The 21,810-nt window shown below is 34.7% G+C and overlaps 2 protein-coding genes across 3 annotated transcripts in view; one reads left to right on the top strand and one right to left on the bottom strand.

Moving 5' to 3' along the window:
• The window catches only part of LOC145689965 (uncharacterized), a 50,123-nt gene that overhangs the window by 14,888 nt on the left and 13,425 nt on the right, over nucleotides 1-21,810 (bottom strand). The window lies entirely within an intron of this gene.
• Nucleotides 1-21,810, top strand: part of LOC145689964 (uncharacterized) — a 41,930-nt gene that overhangs the window by 15,957 nt on the left and 4,163 nt on the right. The window contains exons 2-3 of one of the 2 annotated variants that reach the window (XM_081764357.1): nucleotides 4,965-5,723; nucleotides 14,528-20,673. In XM_081764357.1, the coding sequence (XP_081620483.1) occupies nucleotides 5,209-5,723; nucleotides 14,528-15,908 (1,896 nt within the window). In that variant the 5' untranslated portion in view covers nucleotides 4,965-5,208 and the 3' untranslated portion in view covers nucleotides 15,909-20,673. Of the gene's footprint in view, nucleotides 1-4,964; nucleotides 5,724-14,527; nucleotides 20,674-21,810 lie in introns of those variants that run through there. The other variant, XM_081764358.1, reaches the window with a different exon arrangement.

Below are 21,810 nucleotides of genomic sequence, written 5' to 3'. Positions count from 1 at the left end.
AATTATCTAAATATAGAAAAGGATTTTGAATCATGCGTAGAAGATATACTATTTTGTGTGTATATAAAACCCCAGACGGCGACATTAATATTTTCTTGAAAAAATTAGAAATTATCCTTAAATCTTATATTAAAACAAGTAAGCGATTTGTCATAGTAGGTTACACTAATATTGACTTTTTAGAACCCAAAATAAATGGCCACTTTGAGATTCTGTTGCAAACATATAATTTAACTGCAGCAGTCAGAGTGCCAACCAGGTTATCTAAAAACAAAAACAGTGCAATAGATCAAATTTTACACAATGCCGATCGTCTTGCCTGTAACGTTCAATTACTAAACAGTGGGTTCTCAGACGATGAGGCGCAGATTTTTACAGTAATGCTATAAAGTAACGAGATTACAAACGGTACAATACATAAACGCGGTATTAGATTATTAACGAAAAGAAACTTTAATGACTCGAGCATACAACATCTAAACTGTCGTTCAACAAAACTTGGGAGCAGGTATATGCTGCTAATAACATGAATCAAGCGTGGGATCGCTTTCACAATATCTTTGCAAATTACTTCAACGAAGCGTGTCCCAAAAAATGTACTCTGTTCGTACATCGACATATAATAAAAAAAAAACATGGGTAACCACCGGTATTAAAACATCAAGCAAAACACTAAGGTCTCTAAATATGGCGTATAAAAAAGGGAATTTATCTCTAGAAATGCAAGAATATTATCAACGCTACGAAACCGTTTATAAAAAGTTGATTATATTTGCCAAGAAATCACATAACTCAAATTATATAGACAATTGTAAAAACATACACGCAGCTATGTGGAAGGCAGTAAACGTAGAGTTAAATTATAGCATCAAAACGAAAAATGAAATTACTGAGTTGGATGTTAATGGGAGCAAAGTTACATACCCAGACCATATGGTAAACGCCTTCAATAATTATTACACAGGTTTACATAACCAGCACGTTCCTAATGATAAATCGCACCCAAACATTTGCAAGATAAACACAGCTATCGGTACCATGTTTTTACGCCCCACCTCAGCAAGAGAGGTACATAATATAATAATGTCATTGAAGTCAAAGTGGTCTTCTGATCTGGATGAAATACCAATTGCCATCATCAAAAAATGCAGCATTCACATCTAGGAACCATAGTCCTACCTCATCAATATGTCTTTCAGACAGGTATCTTTCCTGAGAAATTAAAATATGCCAAAGTTAAACCGCTATCTAAGAAGGGGGAGAATACAAAAATCAAAAATTACAGACCAATTTCCTTGTTGTCTTCTGTTTCAAAAATTATACAGAAAGCCTTTCTCAACCAAATTATACCATTCCTATCTAAGCATAATTTAATTTCACCTTCACAGTTCGGGTTTCAAAAATGCAAATTAACTGAAATTGCTATCTATAATTATGTCAATGAGGTCACGGATGCCCTGGACAAAGGCAAAAAATGCGTAGGATTGTTTCTAAATTTATCCAAAGCTTTTGATTTTGTCCCTCATAACATTCTTATCCAAAAACTTAACAGTTACGGTCTAAGAGGAGTCGTTAACTCATGGATTAAATCTTATTTGCAAAATCGCACCCAAGCTGTTGAAATATCTTTTTCGTCAGACACAACTGAATCACCAACTTATAAATCTCAATTTAGAAGCATCTCTACCGGCGTCCCTCAGGGTTCGATACTAGGACCCATATTATTTTTGTTACACGTAAATGATTTGCCACATGACGTATCATTAGCAAATACAACTATGTACGCAGATGACACAAGCCTAACAATAACAGGTACAAACTATGATATTGTCTGCGATAAAATTGACGAAACAACTCGTAGTTTAGAAAAATGGTTTGCCCAAAGCAAACTAAAATTAAACACAGACAAATCTACAGCTCTGTATTTCCATCACATTCAAAGTAAGCCGTGGGTAGAAATTCATATAATGCTAAATAATCATAAAATCATGTGCTCAAACTCAACCAAAATTTTGGGACTCTGGCTAAATCACAATCTCTCCTGGGAAACTCACATATTTTCTCTGGCTCAATAAAATGCTCAATGCATTAAAATCAAATAAACATGTTTAACAACTTGAAACTATTCGTAACATATTTCGGGCTCTTTCAGTCTTTACTTACATATGGCATAATCTTCTGAGGAAATTCTCGAAAAAGTAATATGTTGTCAGTAATTCAAAAAAGGCTTTTAAGAACTATAGCAGAGGCCAAAATAAACGACCCATGTAGGCCAATATTTAAGGAATTAAAAATTTGGCCGTTACCCTCTCTTTACATATTTCGACTGCTGCTCTTTGTCAAAAACAACATTGACTTATTTAGCACACCATCAACACATAAATATGATACCAGGCGTAAGGATAAAATTCCCAGCAAACAGCACTTCACGAAGTTATGTGAAAGGAATCCAATTTTTGTGGGTACTATATTGTACAATAAACTTCCTCAGAATACTCGAAGGGCAGAGTTCAAGAAGTTAATGAAAACTTATCTGTTGCAGCACTGCTTTTATTCTGTAAGCGAATTCTTTAGATATGAAAGTGAATTTGTCTATTGATAGTTTTTGGTAGCATAGTAGATTAATTCAATTGTCTATTGATAGTTTTGGAAAATTATATATTGTTATGTAATGCTTTGATATCGTAGATGTAGCATAGTAGTTTAATTCAATAGGTATGTATTTGCCATTACTACGTATTTTATATTTTTGTACCCTTGACGAGTCTTATTCATACGGACGTAATAGTGCAATATGTATGACTAAAAAGACGAAATAAATAAATGAAATGAATTACTTATCACTACCTACATCGCCATCGGTCAAGGATCGTCTCCCACAACCAGATATTGACAAATCTGATGCGTTTGATTATATTGAGTGAAAAACAGGACTATGAAAGTGACAATATTATAAATTCTGTGGTTTGTTACAAGAGACTGCAACACTTACAAAATGTATAGAACAGCTATAGATACCCTTACTTTGAAAGCATTGTTTTCTTTATAATCTCACATAAAACCTTCTGAACATATAATACCGTATGATACTTTTAAAATTAACAGGTTTAAATTTATCCTCTAAACATTTTGTTATTCTTAAAGCAAAAAAGGCTTAACTGTTTTTATCGGCTTGACCATTATGACATTGTTGGAGCCAAAAAGGCGTAACTGAATTTATCTACAATTTATTCAAATTTATTTTCACTTCTGGGGACTCAAAATAATTTTCTATGTTTTATTTCCTAAACTTGAATTGTACCTTAAATATAGTTTTCAAAGGAAAACTTATTAAGAAAATATTGCGAAAAGGAAAATAGCCACATTTTAAAACTTTTCTCTAATCTAATAAAGTTGCAGTTACGCAATTTGATGCTCAACCATCGATATATCAACTTATTCTAGTTGGCCATTATAAATACAGCAGTTCGATACTTCTTGCATGTTACGTTTAAAAGTGCCTTGATGTGGTTTCCGCATTGTTTCTACGTGTGTGAAGGGAAATTACTGTCAGTGACAGAATCTAAAAAACAAAATCAAATGTAACCAAGCACGGAATATGATCCAAACACGTTACATTTGAATTGTCACAAAATGTCTTGTGTTCGCCAAGCACTATGAAAGCAAGCATTGTTATGCAAGAATACAACTCCAGATGCAAGCAGAGTTCGGCATTTCTCCTGGATCGTTCTTTTAATTTACTTCAGAACTCATTGTTTTATCACTTGCTATAAATTCTGTAGGCAAGGGTTCTATAGCATCCCAAAACACTCTGACCATGATCATCTTAGCAAAGTTGATTAGGTTTTGTCGGCTTGTATCGGAAAGCGGTGACCCCATGCATTTGACTGTCGTTTTCTCTCTGTTTACATACATCACCCAGGTCTCGGAACCAGTCACTATTCTATTCATCGATTTTTTCCTTTCCGTGTTGTACAGAACTCACTAGATTCGTTGTGTCGATCTCTGGTAGAACTTTAGGTAGCCCCCGAGCACAGAACTACCTCAAGGCTTATATTCTGGTGACTATCTCGAACAGGGTGAGGAATGTATGCAAACTGTTCAAACAATATTGATACTGTAAATCAGTGGTACTCATAAACTATGTTGTCGAGTTTGTTGACAAGATTATCACTACCCACTGAAGGTCTACCCTTTCTCCATTAAGTTATGGATGTATATTTATTCTTCGTATTTTGAAAATCTGATCTAGTGAAGCACATCACCTTCAGTCACAATGTTTGGATTATATGCAGCACACAGTTTAGTATGAGTGTCCCCAGCTGTCAGATATGTCGCCCAAAGAGGTCTTTAACACTTCGCGTACCTTGCATTTGGAAGGATTTTCAATTGCAGCCACATTTTTGACATAACAAGGACATTTGAGACAGTACGATGCTCTCATTAGCACAGCTGGAAGCTTATAGATTGCGTGATGTTACACCCATGGCGCTCTGCCTGCTACTGCAAGCGTTGAATCAGAGCAACGATTACTTTCCGAAGTATCAACGTATATTTTTCTTTGTTCTGGGTTGTTATATCGTATACAGGGATTCGAGTATTGTATGCATAGTATTACATAGTAAGGAAATTTATGTATATAAAATTTAGCGCAAGATGGTGGTTACAAAATCATTTCCGCTTACAGGAATTGAATAATGCTATATGTGATCTTGTGTTTTGCAGTTCCAAATGTAGTTTCAGTTTTTTTTAACTTATTTGCATTCAGGTTTTCACGTGGATGTATTCAATGAGTAGTTCATAAGTTAGAATAAGTAGTAATTGTAAACAGAAACATAATTTTCGGAAGCAAAATGGTAATACTCCTATGAATATAACATACGTGTACTGATAGCAAAGCAATAGAATCGTATATTGCTTTTTAATGCTTTCTTTCCTCATGTTTACTTTTCTCTTTTTTTTAGGAGGCCTAAAACAAAGTACACTACCATTCATGCTCAATTTAAAACTGGTCACTATAACTCCAGGATTGGTATAATGGAATCAATCTGTATCTTAAGAAACTATCGCGGCGCAGAGCCTGTATTTAACTCTGGATTTAACACTGTCACCTACAGTGTATTTTTGCTTTACAAACCAATTTAACATTAAGACGATAGAAATATATTATTCGAGGCTATTAAAATAATTACAGTCCTGACTGTTACAATGCTTCAAACCAAGAAACCTGTTATTATGTGTAAGCGACTGTCTGTCCTTTACACTTTAGAAACAAAAATAAAGGCAGATACTGCAATCCATGATGAACAAAAATGTGATACAAAAAATAACAGGTTGATCCGTGAAGACCTCAGTTCACTGGAAATCAGAAGTCTGGAAGGAACACATTTAGTAGAGCATAAATCTGATGTAAAATCATGTCCGGAAGTTAATATGTCAGAGAAAACAACATATCTTGCTAGACGTGAATTAGAAGGGGTTCAGTGTTTATCAATTCAAAATGATAAGACATCTGCTAATAATAATACTTCCATTCTTGAATCAGATATGAAAACCTTTTTACTTGTTACCCCAATCAAGGAATCAATACATATTAAAACGGACACAGAGGATGGTGAGACTCGTGACTGTTCAATGAAATTCGAAACTAAAATGCAAACTGCGGAGTGTTTTAACTCAGCTTACGTAAATTTCTGCTCTGAAGGGGAAAGTTCAAAAGAAGAGTAAGTATTATTGTAAAACTACTTTATCTTCAAATGGTTCTGATGAAAGCAACAGAGATATGATCTATCATCGCAAGTTTTTTTGCATCGAAAAAATGCTAAGGAAACAAGAAGTTATCTCTTTAAAATTTAGCTAATTGTAACCTGTTGATATTGAATAAATATGAACTTTATCCTTAGGCGAAATATATTTGCTGTTAAATTCACAAATATTCTCTCTGCATGAGTATCATATTACATATTTTAGGTAAATGGGACTATCGTACCTAGGGTTGAAAAATTTGACCTCTTTCCGAAAGGCTTGTTTAGAATATAAGTACTTCCTTATTTTGCAACAGGAGAACTGCTCTAAATTCCTTTACAGCATTTGATATCTCAAAATGTTCTCGAGGTATGATAAACATTGTTAAAGTTTGCACCATTGCTTAGAATGACGTATTTGTGGAAATTATTTGCACTTGCTTTCATAACAGTAGAGCTTTTGGTAGTTAGCACAATTACATTGTGAGCGTGTTGCAAATTTTAGCAATGTTTCTCAAATCTCCAGAAAGTTTGAGATATCAAATTGCAAACAGCATAATGGTTACGGATCTATTGAAAACCATATATGTACTTAAATGTGATTTACGTAAGCATTTTATTGAAGTACAACCTTTGGACAAAAGTCAAATTTCCTATCACATGTTACACAGTATCTATTTATTCTAAATATGTCACACCATGCTCATAGTATCAATCGTTGATGCATTTGGATATGCCCTTCCCCATCGGTCTGAGTTATGTTGCTAATGTGGTGAAGAATTCCAAAATTTGAATACTTTTTGAGAATTACACTATGCTCAGTTGGCAACACTATAATTAATGCAGTAGTTTAAGGTTCCGCTTAAGATACAAATATCAGATATGTACTAAACTGAAGTGGTGTTTTGTTTTAATATAACTGTGTTATGTTGCGAACATAAATCATCTGTTAGTACTGATGTGTCTATCAAACTATTTCTTCTATTGATATTTAGTTCTAGAAAATTTCAGCCTTTTCTTCTTACTGGTTCAGGAGTCACATGGTTATGCAAAATTAAACATCATGTTTAATTGGTCCAGGTAAATCGCATTAAGCTTTAGAAAGATTTAATGTAGGAATATTTCTTTCTTTGTCTTTTAGAACATCATAAAGGAAAAAAGAAAAAAACTGAGAAGGTGGTACACCGGAGAGCCTAAGTTCGTATTTAGTTGATTATAGACTTTTATTCCGGAGAATCTACTTAAGTACTAAAATGATTTCTTTCTGGATAAAATATTTTCTTTGCATAATTAAATTTTAACTGCAGTTAAAATACTTACTGAACTTACTTAGTCGCGTCCTCTTCTATCCATTGGTGTCGAGGTGTTACAGAGAGCTCTCCAGGCTTTCTTATCTCCCGTCATTTTCTGGGATTGGTTCCACTCCAAACCCCGGGTTTCCAATATTTCTTTAACACTCATGTACCAGGTTTTCCTTGGTTTTCCTTTTGGTCTTCCGCCTTGGGGGTGTGCTTCCAGTACTTGTTTCTTCAATCTCGTTTCATCCATTCTATTTATATATCCAAACCATCTAATTTGGTTACGTTCCACTGTTTCTTGTAATGGTTGAGCATTCAAGCATTGTTTAATAGTTTGATTTCTTATTCTATCATTTCTGGTATTTCCCGTTATTCTCCTTAGGTTGCGCGTTTCCATGGTTTGTAGACTCGTCGCTGTCTTCCGGTTAGGGCCAAGTTTTTGCTACTGTACGTAAGTGTTGGTATGTAGTTAGTTCTGTATACCGTTAGCTTTATCTTTTTGGATATTTCTCTTTTACTAATGAAACTCCTGTTTATCATTTGGTATAATTTTCCTGTCTTCATGGTTCTATCTTTTATTTCTTCTTTTTCTCTTGCTTGGTTGTTTACGTTCACTCCTAGGTATTTAAAGTTTTTCACTTGTTCTAATGTTTCGTTATCCGGTTTGATTTTATGTTTCGTGTTTTTCTTGCCAATTATCACGGTTTTATTACTTATTACCATAAATTTTCTTCTTAAATTTTGTTTAGTATATTTAGGTTTTTCTGCAAATATGTTTGTTTTTGCTATTAGTACCATGTCGTCGACGTATACAAGTTTTGTTAGTTTTATCGTTTCCATATTCCAGTATCCTACAAGAAATGGTTTCATTTTCTTAAGGCTTTTTTGAGTACTTCATCTATTAGGATTATAAACAGATACGAGTATATCTCCTTGCTTCACCTTAGCTCTGATTTCATATTCTTCTGATTTATAATTTCCAGTCGTCACGTAACTTCGGCAACATTTGTACCCACTTTGTTCAGGTTTTAGGAGGTTTTTGTTTACGTTCCTCTTTACTAGTACTTTGTACATCTCTTTCCATTGAACTCTATCAAATGCTTTTTGTAGATCTATAAAGCACAGTTGCGCGGTTTAGTTGTATTCTATAGATATGCTGACGTTTTGTTTAAGGCTGAATATATGATTTTGTACACTTCTCATTGGTCTAAAGCCCGCTTGTGTTTCTTCTAGTTTTTGTTCTACTATTTTCCACAGTCGATTATTCAGGATTCTTGAGTAGATTTTCCCTGGTACACTGAGTAAAGATATGGCTTGCTGATTTTTACATTCCCGATTTTCCCCTTAAAAGTTGGTCTCCCAGTTTTTCTGTATTGCTTTTTGTTTCCATATAGTTTGTTTAGAAACAGTTCTTCTCCTGGTTTTCCCATATTTCAACATTTGTAGTGTTACTACATCATGTCCACTAACCTTACCTAGTTTTACAAATTTTAGTGTTTGCTTTAGTTCTTCCATTTCTATATCATTTGATTCATCTGTTTCGTTCGTTCGTCTTCGTTTAATTCATGGAGGTTTGTATTCTGTTTTCTGTTGGAATGTGAGCTTGCAATAGGTCTTGAAAATATTCTTTGCAATGCTCCATTATCTCTCTTGATTCCGTTCTGAGTTTACTATCTTTTCCTTTTACGAATTTTAATGGGCATTCCTTGTCCTTTCTGATCGTTTTTAATACCTTATCGAATAATGTGTGGTTTTCTATGCTATTTTCTTCCATTCTCTCTCCAAATATTTCCCATGCTTTTTTCTTGGCTGATAATACTTTGATTTTCACTTTCTCTCTCTGTTGCCTGTACTCCTTGAAACTTTTCACATCCTTTTTGGTAAGTTATTTTTCCACAGCTCTTTCTTTTTCTTCACTTCATTCTTTACTTCCTGTGTCCATCATGGAGTTCTTTTCTTATTGCTACCAATTTTTACTGTTCCGTACGTTTCGTCTGCTGCTTGTAGTAGTATGTCCTTGAAGTCCTCCCCACAGCGAATCTATGCTTTTTTCTTCGTTACTTTCGCTTGTAATTTTTTTAATTTTTTTCTGCTATTAAAAGTTGAAATTTTCCTTTTGTCTTTGTTTCCTTTAGTTTATATGATTTGATTCTTTATTTTGTTGTTCTTGATCTCTTTTTCTTTCCTTCTGTCTGGTTGTGTTTCTTTCGATTACCCTTTTCATGATTAATATAGTCTGTGGTCGCTTCGTATTTGTGGGCCTCTTTTAACTTGGAGGTCTCTTGTTTTCTTCAGTGCTTGTCTCTGAATTATCAAGTAAATAGTTATGGATTTTTCGTTGCGTGTTGGTTTCTCTCTTGTGTATTTGTGTATATCTTTGTGTGGGTATTTTGTGTTCGCCACTACCACATCATTTGCTAAGCAAAATTCTAAGATTCTGCTTCCGTTAACATGTAAGGCCCGCTATACATTATAGGATAGATCCTAGGAAATCTCTTACGATTTGTCCTAGAGTCAAAATCTCAACGTGTATGGCAACATATCGCATGTCATTTCCTGTGTTCTGAACGATCCTATGAGATTTCTCTTGTTTAGAGCACGCTCTATTTCGGAAAGAAAATTCGTAAGATTTCGATTTAAGCGACATCAGGTGAGAGAAAGTGAAAACAAAACAAGTGAAAACACAACTGATGAGGTATCTTCTGATCGTGCAGGTTTACTTTAGGTGTACTACTCGAAATAATTGTTGAAAAATTATAATTTGTCACTGTTTCCTAAATGATTTGCGTTGACCGACATGAAAATATCTTACATAGCATAGATAAAATCCCTCAAGGGGACCATGAAAAGCAATTGTTGATAAACTGCAATTCTTTTACGATTTGCGTACAAATACGGGGGACGGATATATAGTATAAAAACTATAGTGCAAGAAACGCAAACCAAGTTGTTAGGTGGTTTCTGAAAAGTACGAATGCTATCTAACAGAGTCATAGCAGGGCGTAGCGGGGGCTGGAGCGTCAGCGAGGGGGTGCGAGCGAAGGAATCAGGCGCTTCAGTTCCACTTGTAAACATAAAATATAGCTTCTGTAAACTATGCAAAAATACACCGGTGATGGAAATTAGTATCACCGGTCATCTTTCATATGCACTCACTTAGGTAAATGTTTCGCAGAAGGGGTCCAGAAGTAGGCAAAACATACAAAAATTTACAGGAGAAGTGGAAGATGCAAGTACTTAGACCTAACACAACCTAACCAAATCTAACCTAATGAAATTAACTTACTTAAACTAACCTAATATTAATAGAAGTAAGCCAAATTTTATAGCTTTTTGAAAATTGTGCTGGACCCATATACCAATATAATCTAACGTAACATAAGTGTAACTAACCTGAACCAACCTACACTAAACTAATGTGAATAGAAACTACCGAAATTGTAACATTTCTTAGAAAAATTAGCTGGACTCTTTCTGCTAAACATTGTCTCTCACCTATTTTATCCGTCGTTAAAACATTTATAATGATTTTACACTAGTAACCCTAAGTAAACATAAAATACAGGTGTATTATTTTGTATTTAGTTATGTTGCTTGCAAAAAATTTGTTGTTCCTTATAAATATGTCTTTTCATGCAAAGTATTAAATTTTACTTGTAAATCTTCTAAAATGTGGTGCGCCAAAAGTTTATCAGCACGCTTCTGACTTTTATGCTTTTTCCTTTTTTTTTTTTTTTTTTTTTTTTTTAGAGGTATCCAATTTAACAATAGTGACTGAAATTAATGTCAGTAGGATGTGCAGTCTGGTTAGCATTATAATTCTTCAACTTTGTACTTTTATTAAATAGAACTACCGTTGATAAACGTCATTCGATCAGACAGGAAAACTCTTCACGTGTATGGCACAAAAGGGTAGGATTTCCTACAAGATATGTCATAACATTTTTCCGAAGATAAATCGTAAGATATTTCCTAGGATTGATCTCGTTGTGTATAGCCCGCCTAAGGTGTCTTCACCATGCGGTCACATGACCTGTCCCCATTCGTTCATATTTTTACCCACTCTTCCATTCAGGTCTCCGACTATTATGACTTCTTGATTACTGTCATCTGTGATTTTCTGGAGCGTCTCGAAAAAGTTTCCTTTGTTTCTTGCCGTCTTCGCTTGGGCAATATATTATTATTAATATTATTTCGCAATGTTCCTCTTTGATGTTGACTGTCATTATACTTTCATTTACAAATTATCATCCTATTAAGTAGTTTTTATTATTGTTGTGTATCAGTAGTGCTACTCCTGCTCTAGCTCTCTCTTCTTTCAGGACTGCTATATATATGTCTTTCATCCAATTCTATTATTCCATTTCCATTCTTCTTGGTTTGCGTTATATCAAGGTATTGTACCTCGGTTTTCTTTATTTAATTTTCTAGTTCTGTTTCCTTTCCGTTCATCCCCTTATATTCCACTTTCCGATATTCATGTACCTTAATCCTTGCCAATTTTCAGTCCTGTAGGTTCGTCCGGGCAGCTCTCTGTTTCTTCTTCTAATCATTATGGTTCAGAAGTGCAAGGTATTAACCTGCAACTTTCTAGCATGACGAAGGGGCTGCCTCCTCTCTGCTCTCATGCTCGCATGGAGGTTTGAGATGTTCAGCTCTTGTGCTCATTGGTCAGGGGCCACTTATTCGCCAAGGTCTTGCTAGAACTCGCTTAGTTCACAACTAGCCTCCATTTAGGCTGGGAAGGCTGTTCCGCCATCCGCCACCTTGCGAATCTCCCACAGGGCTTGAGTTCCGACCGCGGTGCAATTAAACTAAATATTCGTAACTACATCCAAGCTAAATTTCATTTCCTATGTTTGTAGAGCATCGTTTTCTTGTTTCTGAATTTTTATCTCATATTGGTACGTAGAAGAAGAAATTACTTCCAACTACAAACCTACAAAAAACATAGAATAGTGAAGTGGGTCATTGGTAGTCTGCACTCGTCTAGTACGGCACGCTATACACTATAGGATAGATCCTAGGAAATCTCTTACGATTTGTCCTAGAGTCAAAATCTCAACGTGTATGGCATTAGATCTCATATCATTTCCTGTGTTCTGAACGATCGTATGAGATTTCTCTTGTTTAGAGCATGCTCTATTTCGAAAAAAAAAAAAATAGTAAGATTTCGATTTAAGCGACATCAGGTGAGAGAAAGTGAAAACACAACTGATGAGGTATCGTCTGATCGTACAGGTTTACTTTAGCTGTACCACTCGAAATAATTGTTGAAAAATTATAATTTATCACTGTTTCCTAAATAATTTACGTTAACGGACATGAAAATTATTCACATAGCATAAATAAAATCCCTCAAGAGAACCATCACAAGCAATTGATGATAAACTACAATTCTTTTACGATTCGCGTACAAATACGGGGTCCGGATATATAGCATAAAAACTATAGTGCAAAAAACGCAAACCAAGTTGTGCTAGGTGTCACTGGAAACTACAAATGCTATCTAACGGTCAGGGCAGGGCGAAGCTGGGGCCCGAGCGTCAGTCATGGAGTGCGAGCGAAGGAAGCTGGCACGTCAGTTAATGTACTGAAAACGAGTTGGTTTCGGCAATGATACGAGTTTGGATAGCAATTGTCATGGTATCGTGGTGGTAGCGCTCCACTTGTAAGCATAAACTATAGTTTCTGTAAACTATACAGAAATAAACCGGCGGTGGAAAATAGTATCACCGGTCATCTTTCATATGCATTCACTTAGGTAAATGTTTCGCAGAAGGGGTCCAAAAGTAGGCAAAATTTACAGGAGAAATGGAAGATGCAAGTACTTAGACCTAACCAAATCTAACCTAATGAAATTAACTAACTTAAACTAACCTAATATTAATAGAAGTATGCGAAATTCTGTCACTTTTTGAAAATTAGCTGGAACAATATACTAATATAATCTAACGTAACATAACCGTAACTAACCTGAACCAGCCTAAACTAAACTAATGTAAATAGAAACTACCGAAATTGCAACATTTCTTAGAAAAATTAGCTGGACCCTTTCTGCTAAACATTGTCTCTCACCTATTTTATCCGTCGTTAAAACATTTATAATGATTTACACTAATAATCCTACAATTGTAAACATAAAATACAGCTGTATTACTTTGTTTTTAATTCTGTTGTTTGCAGAAATTTGCTCCTTATAAATATATCTTTCCATGCAAAATATTAAATTTTATTTGTAAATCTTGTAACAAGTGGTACACCAAAAGAATTCCAGCACCCTTCTGACATTTATGCTATTTTTTAGAGGTATCCAATTTAACAATATAACGCCTGTTATTAATATCAGTGGGATGTGCAGTATGGTTAGCATAGTAATTCTTCAATCTTGTACTTTTATTAAATAGAACTATTTCACAATGTTGATAAACGTCATTCAGTCAGACAGGAAAACTCTTCACGTGTATGGCACAAAAAGGGTAGGATTTCCTAGAAGATATGTCGTAACATTTTTCCGAAGATAAATCCTAAGATATTTCCTAGGATTGATCTCGTGGTGTATAGCACGCGTACCTCTCGTTTGATCTCGGACTTTGAGAAATTGTGGGGCATTTCATCTTGTCCGTTAATTTCCACGCAATACTCCTGTTTCTTCGTACGTTCTCATTCTAGATTTCTTTCCTGTCATATGCTTATAATACGGATCCCAGGTGTGTCGGAGTCTGGTTTGATTCCCCGTAGGAGCTCAAAGGGACGCTAAACTTATTAATCAGTCAAACATCCAACATTCCCATTCCAACAATTCTCTCAATTATTCGTTTTCATTATCTACTCTAGCTTGCACGAAATAGCCCTGAGATGTTAAACTGAAAAATTTAATTTTTCTCTAAAATTTTTACTTGGGAAAGTTGAACATATTATAAATAATATTGGTTATTTCACAAAAAGAAAAAAATATTTTATAGTCTCAGATGAGATTTGAGATGTTTATAAGCATTGTCTCGCACTTTCGAATATGCGTTGTTTGTGCTCAAGAACCCGTCCCCAAACTCTTTTCTTAAATATTTTGTGGACAGGATTCAGACTGCAAAAGGTAATGGAAAACAGAAGATTATTGTTAAACTAAAAGCAGTAAATGACACTTTATTTACAGGATTGAAATCCGGAAATAGCATTTATTCAGAGTTCTGCATTTAATATCTTCACATTTCGTTCAAATTTTTATATAAATATGACATTAAACGTTAAATTGCACAATATGACAAAACAAAATCTAACAGGTAATATATTAATTTATAAACAGTTTAATTTCAGTTGTCATTGAAGAAGCTGATGTATTGTTCATGAAGTACATTGTATGTGAATACTAAATTGTTTCATTTAATTTTCTCTTATTCTGTAATCTCAATTCTGTAGGTTATAATTAGGATTTTAATGTTAAGATATGTCATGTAATATGCTTTTTCCCCTTGTATTTACTTGCAGAAAGCCAAGTACGTCAGTGTTATTTCCTACACAAATACCTACCATGACGAATGAAAATAGTTTATACTCTTCACTTGCACTTTTAACATATGACAGTGATTCAGTACTTCAAAATAATACATGCAGTGTTGAGCACCAAAATACAGAAAACGAAAAAAGTAAATCTACAAATCTTGGCTTGAAAAACAAATGTACTCTTTGTGGAAAAAGCTTTAAAACTAGAGGTTACGTTAGAAAGCATATGAAAATACATTATACAAGTAAAATTCTTTACTGTTCAGAATGCGGAAAGCACTTTTCTCTTAAAGGAGCTTTAGTTTCACATCTAAAAAGTCATGCAGCACCCAAAAAGCAATATCAATGTAATGAATGTGCTAAAGTATTTAAATCGAAAAATAATCTTATATTACATCTTGAATTACACACCACATCACAAGGCTTTAATTGCCCCTACTGTGATAAATATTTCTCACAAGAAATAAAATTTCTTTCCCATTTGGAGAGACACAACAGAGGAAAGAATTTCGTTTGCACAGAATGCGGATGTAGGTTTGCTACAAAGTACAGTTTAAAGAATCACTTTATGGTTCATAGCGGTAAAGCGCCTCTTCGCTGCCGTTACTGTCGTATAATATTTTCGAAAGTAGACGAACTTACCATTCACGAACAAACACATCATGTAGAGAAAAAGTTCCATTGTGACTACTGCCAGAGAGGTTTTAATTATAAGAAAGCTCTGATTGACCATTTAGCAACGCATATGTATTATAGACCTTATAAATGTGAAAAATGTGAGAAGAGTTTCTCGGATCGGAGTTATCTTTCACATCATATAGCTCTTCATAAAGGTTTAAAGCCGTTTCACTGCATGAAATGTGGCAAGAATTTTGCAAGAAAAGATTACCTTAGAGTTCATATGCTAGTACATGAAACCATTAAACCATTCAAATGCAAGGTGTGTGGAAATACTTTTAAAATTAGGGGAAATCTTAGGTCACATGAGAAAATTCACACTGGTGAAAAGCCATACGAATGTAGTTCCTGTGAAAAGAAATTTTCTCATAAAAGTGCTCTAAACCTTCACTTGAGAATTCATACAGGTCAGAAGGAGTTTGGGTGTTCCTGGTGTGGGGACTGTTTCTCTCGTCGTGACTACTTAAGTCGTCATATTAGGAAACACACTGGAGAACGACCTTTTGTGTGTACATTATGTGGTAAAAAATTTGCACAACGTAGTCATTTGCATGACCATAAAAAAATTCACACAGGACAAAGGGATTTTCATTGTAATTATTGTGAGAAAGCTTTCATAAGCAATAACCATTTAAAATCGCACGAAATGAGAATCCATAAAAAGAAACGTGCTCTTCCTCCAACTTAGAGTAGAGTGATTAAATAGAGCATTCTTGTATTGTTATTCAGTATGTTGAATTTAAAAGCGACGCATAGGGGATATTTGAGTTAAGGTATAAAGTATTGTTTTAGTTGTTCCGTTATGCCCATTAGTACAGCAGATTTTTACAGTGAATGGGAAGGAGGAGGGGAAAGCGGAGGGATCCATTGCCGATTGCAGGGGCTCCGCTATACTTCTAGGTTGCATTTGTTCTTCGCTGAGTGAAAAATTCCTTTCTATGATGCCGTTTAGTGTTCAGAAACGTGCCTCCATTGTTGAACAATATTTCAGATAAAATTCATTTAAAGAAGCCACAGTAACTTTACGCAAATGATCCGTAAGAGTGCTAGACTGTAAATTCAGTGCAGAAAATGGTCAATAAATACGGTGGGACAGGGTCTATACGTAACGTGAAACACCAACGTAGGAGGACTGTTCTAAGACAAGAGGCAGTGATTAATGTTAGTGAGATAATGGCAAGATCTCCCCACAGATCTTTATGACGTCTAAGCCAGAATACGCAATGTCCGTAGGACAGCCCATACAGCAGTGAGGAAAGTGTTGAAATTATATCCATGCGTAATCCAACATTTCATGAAGTAAAACAAATTGAATACCATGATCGTGTGCACTATTATTAATGGTTGATGTACTTCATTGGAGTGACTTAACTTACTTTGAGTACGAGTTCTTTTCCGATGATTTTTTTTTAACCCTGAATGGATACCATACATGTCTTCTTAAAAATTATCGAACATGGAACGATACACGAATCTCTTGCTGATTTGTTTGGTTATCAGGACGTTGAAAATCTCACCTGCTGTCTACCCGACATTCTGTAGTGCAATTACTGCTACACGGTTTTCGTAATCGCCCCACTCCATCAGAACTCAGTACAATATCAACGTATCTTTCGCTTTATGCACACATAGCAGCACTGTGTCATTCCGGATGCCTACAGCGCCACTGCAAACTTTGTGACAGCATTTATGATATAACTAGGTATATTGATATCACGGGTTATATTATTGCTACCACAGACGTTCTGTAAAACAATTATCTTGACGCTTTGTGTCTATATCTTTAGGCAGTGTACGAATTACGAGAGGGATGAGGGGGAAATCCCCTTTGGTAATACTGGATGTATGCTCTAGCCAAAGGGGATTTTCCCTCATCACCCTCGTAATTCGCACACTGTCTACAGATATAGACAAAAAGTATCAGGAACATATTTTACACGACTGTGGTAGCAATAATATAACTCGTGATATCAATACATTTCGGGAGTGGGTTACATTCTGTTTCTAGGTAACAAAAAATATTGAAAGGTTTTACAGCTGATTTAATTATATCTATTGTTTCATGCATTACAAACATATGGTGAATTAATATTTTACATGTCGTTACAAATGTCTATTTTATTGGTTAAAAACAAAGGCCCGAGCGGGAATCGAACCCGGAACTCTTTGCACGTGAGTCATAGTCCTTTATTTGTAAGAGGGAATAATGCATGTGATAAGTAAGTTGGCATTTTAAATGTGAAATTAAAATATGTAATATATTCGTGTAGCACAATTTGAGACAATACTATTGTATGATAATTTGACAACGCTGTTATTCTTGTGCTATTCTAGAGTGCATCAAGCAATGTTTTCCTGCAATACTTTCATCGTAGAAAATTTTACGTTTTTCACCTGCTAGTTTAACATTTGTAATGACATTTCAAGATAAATGTTCTATATTGTAATTAAATCAAAAACCTAAATGCCAAATTCCATATCTATTATTATAAGACTCCGAGATAAAAATCCAGGACACTCTTCTAACTCGAATATCCAATAATATTTCCCCATATGATTCCGTAAGTTTCGAGACACGATATTCCGTATTTAGGCTTTTCATTTAATATAATAAAATAAGTATTTCAATGTATTTTGATGTTTTACCTATATTAGTACAGTGGTGATTTCTGTATGTTATCGCGTTTACCGCCGGTAAACACACATGTAAAGCATTATTTATAATGAAAATTTCTCAAAATGTATCTTTAAAATATTTCTCTTGCTTGCACAGTGTGTCCTATGTGTCGGTCTAAGCCAGATATCATTAGCACTTTATAGCGGATAAAATTCATGTAAGTATATCGCTACATCATGACGAGCGACCATCCTGTAAGTATAAACGCAAGAGTCACGGAAGAGCGTTGAGCAGAAGCAACACGTTCCAAATAGCAAACAGGTTAACCACTAAGTATGTCAGGAAACACTTTAACCTACAAATGTTTGTCCTTGGAATTAGGAATAAATAATTTAAGAGTGCCACATTTAATTGAGAATTTCTTTGGATGGCCACAAGACTTTTACTATCTTCAATGAGCTTTGTTTGGTAGCGATCTTTTTCCTTTCCTTTCTTTTTTTTTTTTACTATAACACCTGTTCAGTATTTTTCTTTTCTCGTGTACTATTGGTGCTGCCTGTTGTGCTGTGTGGTGTCGAAACATGGTCGCTTACTCTGAGGGAAGACGGTAGACTGAAATTATTTGAGAATAAGGTCCTGAAAGGAATTTTCGGAGCCAAGAAAAACGGGAAAGGCGGAAACTCCCTAACGAGGAACTACATAATTTATATTATTCACCGAACATTGTTAGGTTCATCAAGCCTAGGAGGATCAGGTAGGCAGATCATGTAGCCAGAATGGAACAAAGTAGGAACGCTTTCAAAGTCTTAACTGGAAGACCAACCGGAAAGTGACCATTAGGAAGGCCTAGAGCGCAGATAGGAATACAATATTAAGATGGATCTCGCAGAAATAGAAATACAAATTAAAAACTAGATCCACTTGGCTAAGGACAGAACTCAATGGAGAGTTTTTGTGAATTTGGCATTGAACATCCGGGTTCCATAGGTCATAGAGATAGTTATTTTGTACTATTGGTTGTATTTTAAATTGAGCGTTCCATAAATTGCTATTTAGAAAATTTCCGCACTGACAAGAAATATCTAAAGGGATTGCGTGTTTCCTTTCATTTGGAGTAACAAAATTCCATATTATAATTATTTATCTATACAATTTACTATATTGAAGTTACAGCACCATTTAATTTAAATTTGTATAAATAGGGCAATTTTTCGTTTATATATAAAACACTAAAAATTTGAAAATCGAGAAAGCAAATTCAGCATTATATACTATGTTGTTTGGGTTGCTTTCTTTTGTTGTTTTTGATCAAGTACTTTTTTCTTACTTATGTTTTGTTATTGTATTCTTTTTTTCATTCAGTTACAATAAAACATTAAACTCGATTTCTGAAGTTATTTCTCGCAAGTACAAAAATTACTTTGTGCTACAATTTTATTCTATTTGTAGAGAAAAAGGTGATTCTTATAGATATTTGATTGTTAAATTGAAGTATTTGTTACGTTCTCTGGATCAAGGATAGCTATATTGCAGTTTTATTTTGGTATTTTCATATAATTCTAGAAACTAAGTTTAAATAGTGAGAGGAACTTTAATTGGAATTCACGTATGAAATTTAGAGAGTAACAGCTGGTAATATTTAACACAATGTTTACCAGTCGAGGAGGTAAGCAACGTTCTTCCGCGCCCAACGAGCAAGTTATTTGCTGTTTGAGTTGTGACCCACTTCAAGATAAAAATTTCGTACTCCGTACAACATAATACGCATATTGATGCTTAAATCAAGCATTAAATGAGTTGAGTGCATTCCAAGAATGTGTCCGAAATCTCTTAAGCTAAGCAAAAGTGTAATTCGATCATTTTCAGTAAGAAGTCTACTGTTAACTCCGCCCAGATATAATATTGTTAACCTTTTTATCTTGTACCTAATAATATTACTTAACTTTAACTTTTGAAGCACGGAATAGGCCCACCATACAATTTCCAAAAGAACTGAAAATATAGGTGCTGCTATAATTCAATCATCTGAGTGAAATTCATTAGTCCAAGATAGTGTATAAATGTAATCCAGGCCCTACATTATCAAATGTCCGGCTGTGATCCTGTAAGTAATAAAAGTTTATTATGGTTTTAATTCGAGTTTGACCTATATTTCACACCTTTCAACGATGGGCGGAATTAGAAATTCAAGCACTTGGAAGATAAAGGTGTTATGTTACATTTTTCGAAATGTTGCATTCTGGCTGTTCATGCACGTGTTATATGCTACCTAACACATTATTTGGTTAGTCCTCGTCCTAGTGCAGATATTTAGAATCGATGAAGGTGGTATGTTAACGGACAAAGTTGTGAAAGTGAATTTTCCCATCATATTCAATTTGTTACATCCACCTTTATCCTCCAAGCGCTTCAATTGTCTCCTGGAAGGGCAGACCTTTTCGTCGGGCTCGGATCTGTGAAATACTTGCTCGGTAGGTGGCCATCTTATATGTGGCATTTCTACTTTTTGTCAAAAAGTTGGAAGGGCAAAGCCCTCCATAACTCTGCCCATGCTTTCTACGAAAGACCAAATTAGTTTCCACAGAGGAATACACATTTTTACACGCTAAGAAAAGTTCCAGGTTACGGCGCTTCTGTTAAATTATGTATTTAATCAGATAAATTCTGAAGAAATATTTACAAAGAATAGAACAAATTTGAACATTGTCTTATTTATTTCGCACTGAATGTCTTTCTTGTTCTGAGTTATTATCCGACAATACTGCTAAAGTTGAGGGCATTAATTTTCCTTTCTACCGCTTGTCCGTGGTAGCTATACGTTTACGGTATATTTCCCCGTGATCAGCCAATTGATACTGCAATTTTAATAAAGAAGCCGAGATTTCAATACCTGAATTGTACTTTCTCGTATATGTTGGATTGTGAATCATTGTAAGCTTTGATCATTTGATTCACTTATTCCTTGTATTTGGATTCTTCAGTGTATATTATTATTTATTTATGCCAATATACCTATGCTTGCTTTATTCTGTTTATTAGGCATTCATCAGACCTTATCTTGTTAATGTTACCTAATCTGAGAACCAGAAAATAGACCACTTTTAATTTTAGCACCCGATAGACCAAGTAATTTGTCAGCGAAATATACAAACCCCTGCCTGTAGAGCCTCTAAGCTTTACAGTTGTTGTTTAATTAGACCTGGCTTCTTGTGAAGGGTTCAAGAAATATATCTTTACGAAATACAAGATACTGCATTTGTAGATTTTTTTTAAAACTGTTATACTGACCCTTACAAATATAAACACGGAAAACGCAACTCATACAACACTACAAATATGTAGGTAAATTCACGCTGACCTCTTACATCAAAAGAATTCAGTGCTTAATGGACAAGCGTTTCTTGCTGAAGAACCCGATTCGATTCCCAGCAGATGATCTTTGGATTCCACGTTAAGTAGTCTGTTAACGTTTCAATATGCCTTGCTACTGAGGGGGACCTCAACTGAATTATAACAAATCATCCATATAAATCAAGTTCAAGTTCGTAGAGATCGATGCTCTTTTACTTTATTAAGATACCACACTACGGTATCTAAACAGTTCTCTCAACATCTGGAAAGGAATCAGAAGTGGAATATTGATGTTGCCAATTCTTTCCAGGAAATCACTATTTTGGCTGCAAATAATGATGACATCCGTACGTTCAAATTATTGGAGTTATTGAAATAACAAGAAGTTACTGAAAACCTATCTCCGCTAGCAATATTCTGATTTCTGACTTGAATTTGTCGTTCTAAATTCCTTATATCTATTCATATCATTGGTATGATATAGAATATAATTACTGGATATTGCTGGAAACCTATCGGTACCTGACAGCGAAAATCTTGTTTCAGATTTTAATTTTCGGCTATATATTCCATATTATTTGTATGATCAAATTAAAGTGTACTTGTTGGAATTACTACAAAA

Source organism: Thermobia domestica, chromosome 7 (genome assembly GCF_964235325.1).
Source record: "Thermobia domestica chromosome 7, izTheDome1.hap1.1, whole genome shotgun sequence".
Lineage (NCBI taxonomy): Eukaryota > Metazoa > Arthropoda > Insecta > Zygentoma > Lepismatidae > Thermobia > Thermobia domestica.
Note: the sequence above shows the minus strand (reverse complement) of the source record. Positions and strands in the feature narration are given on the sequence as shown.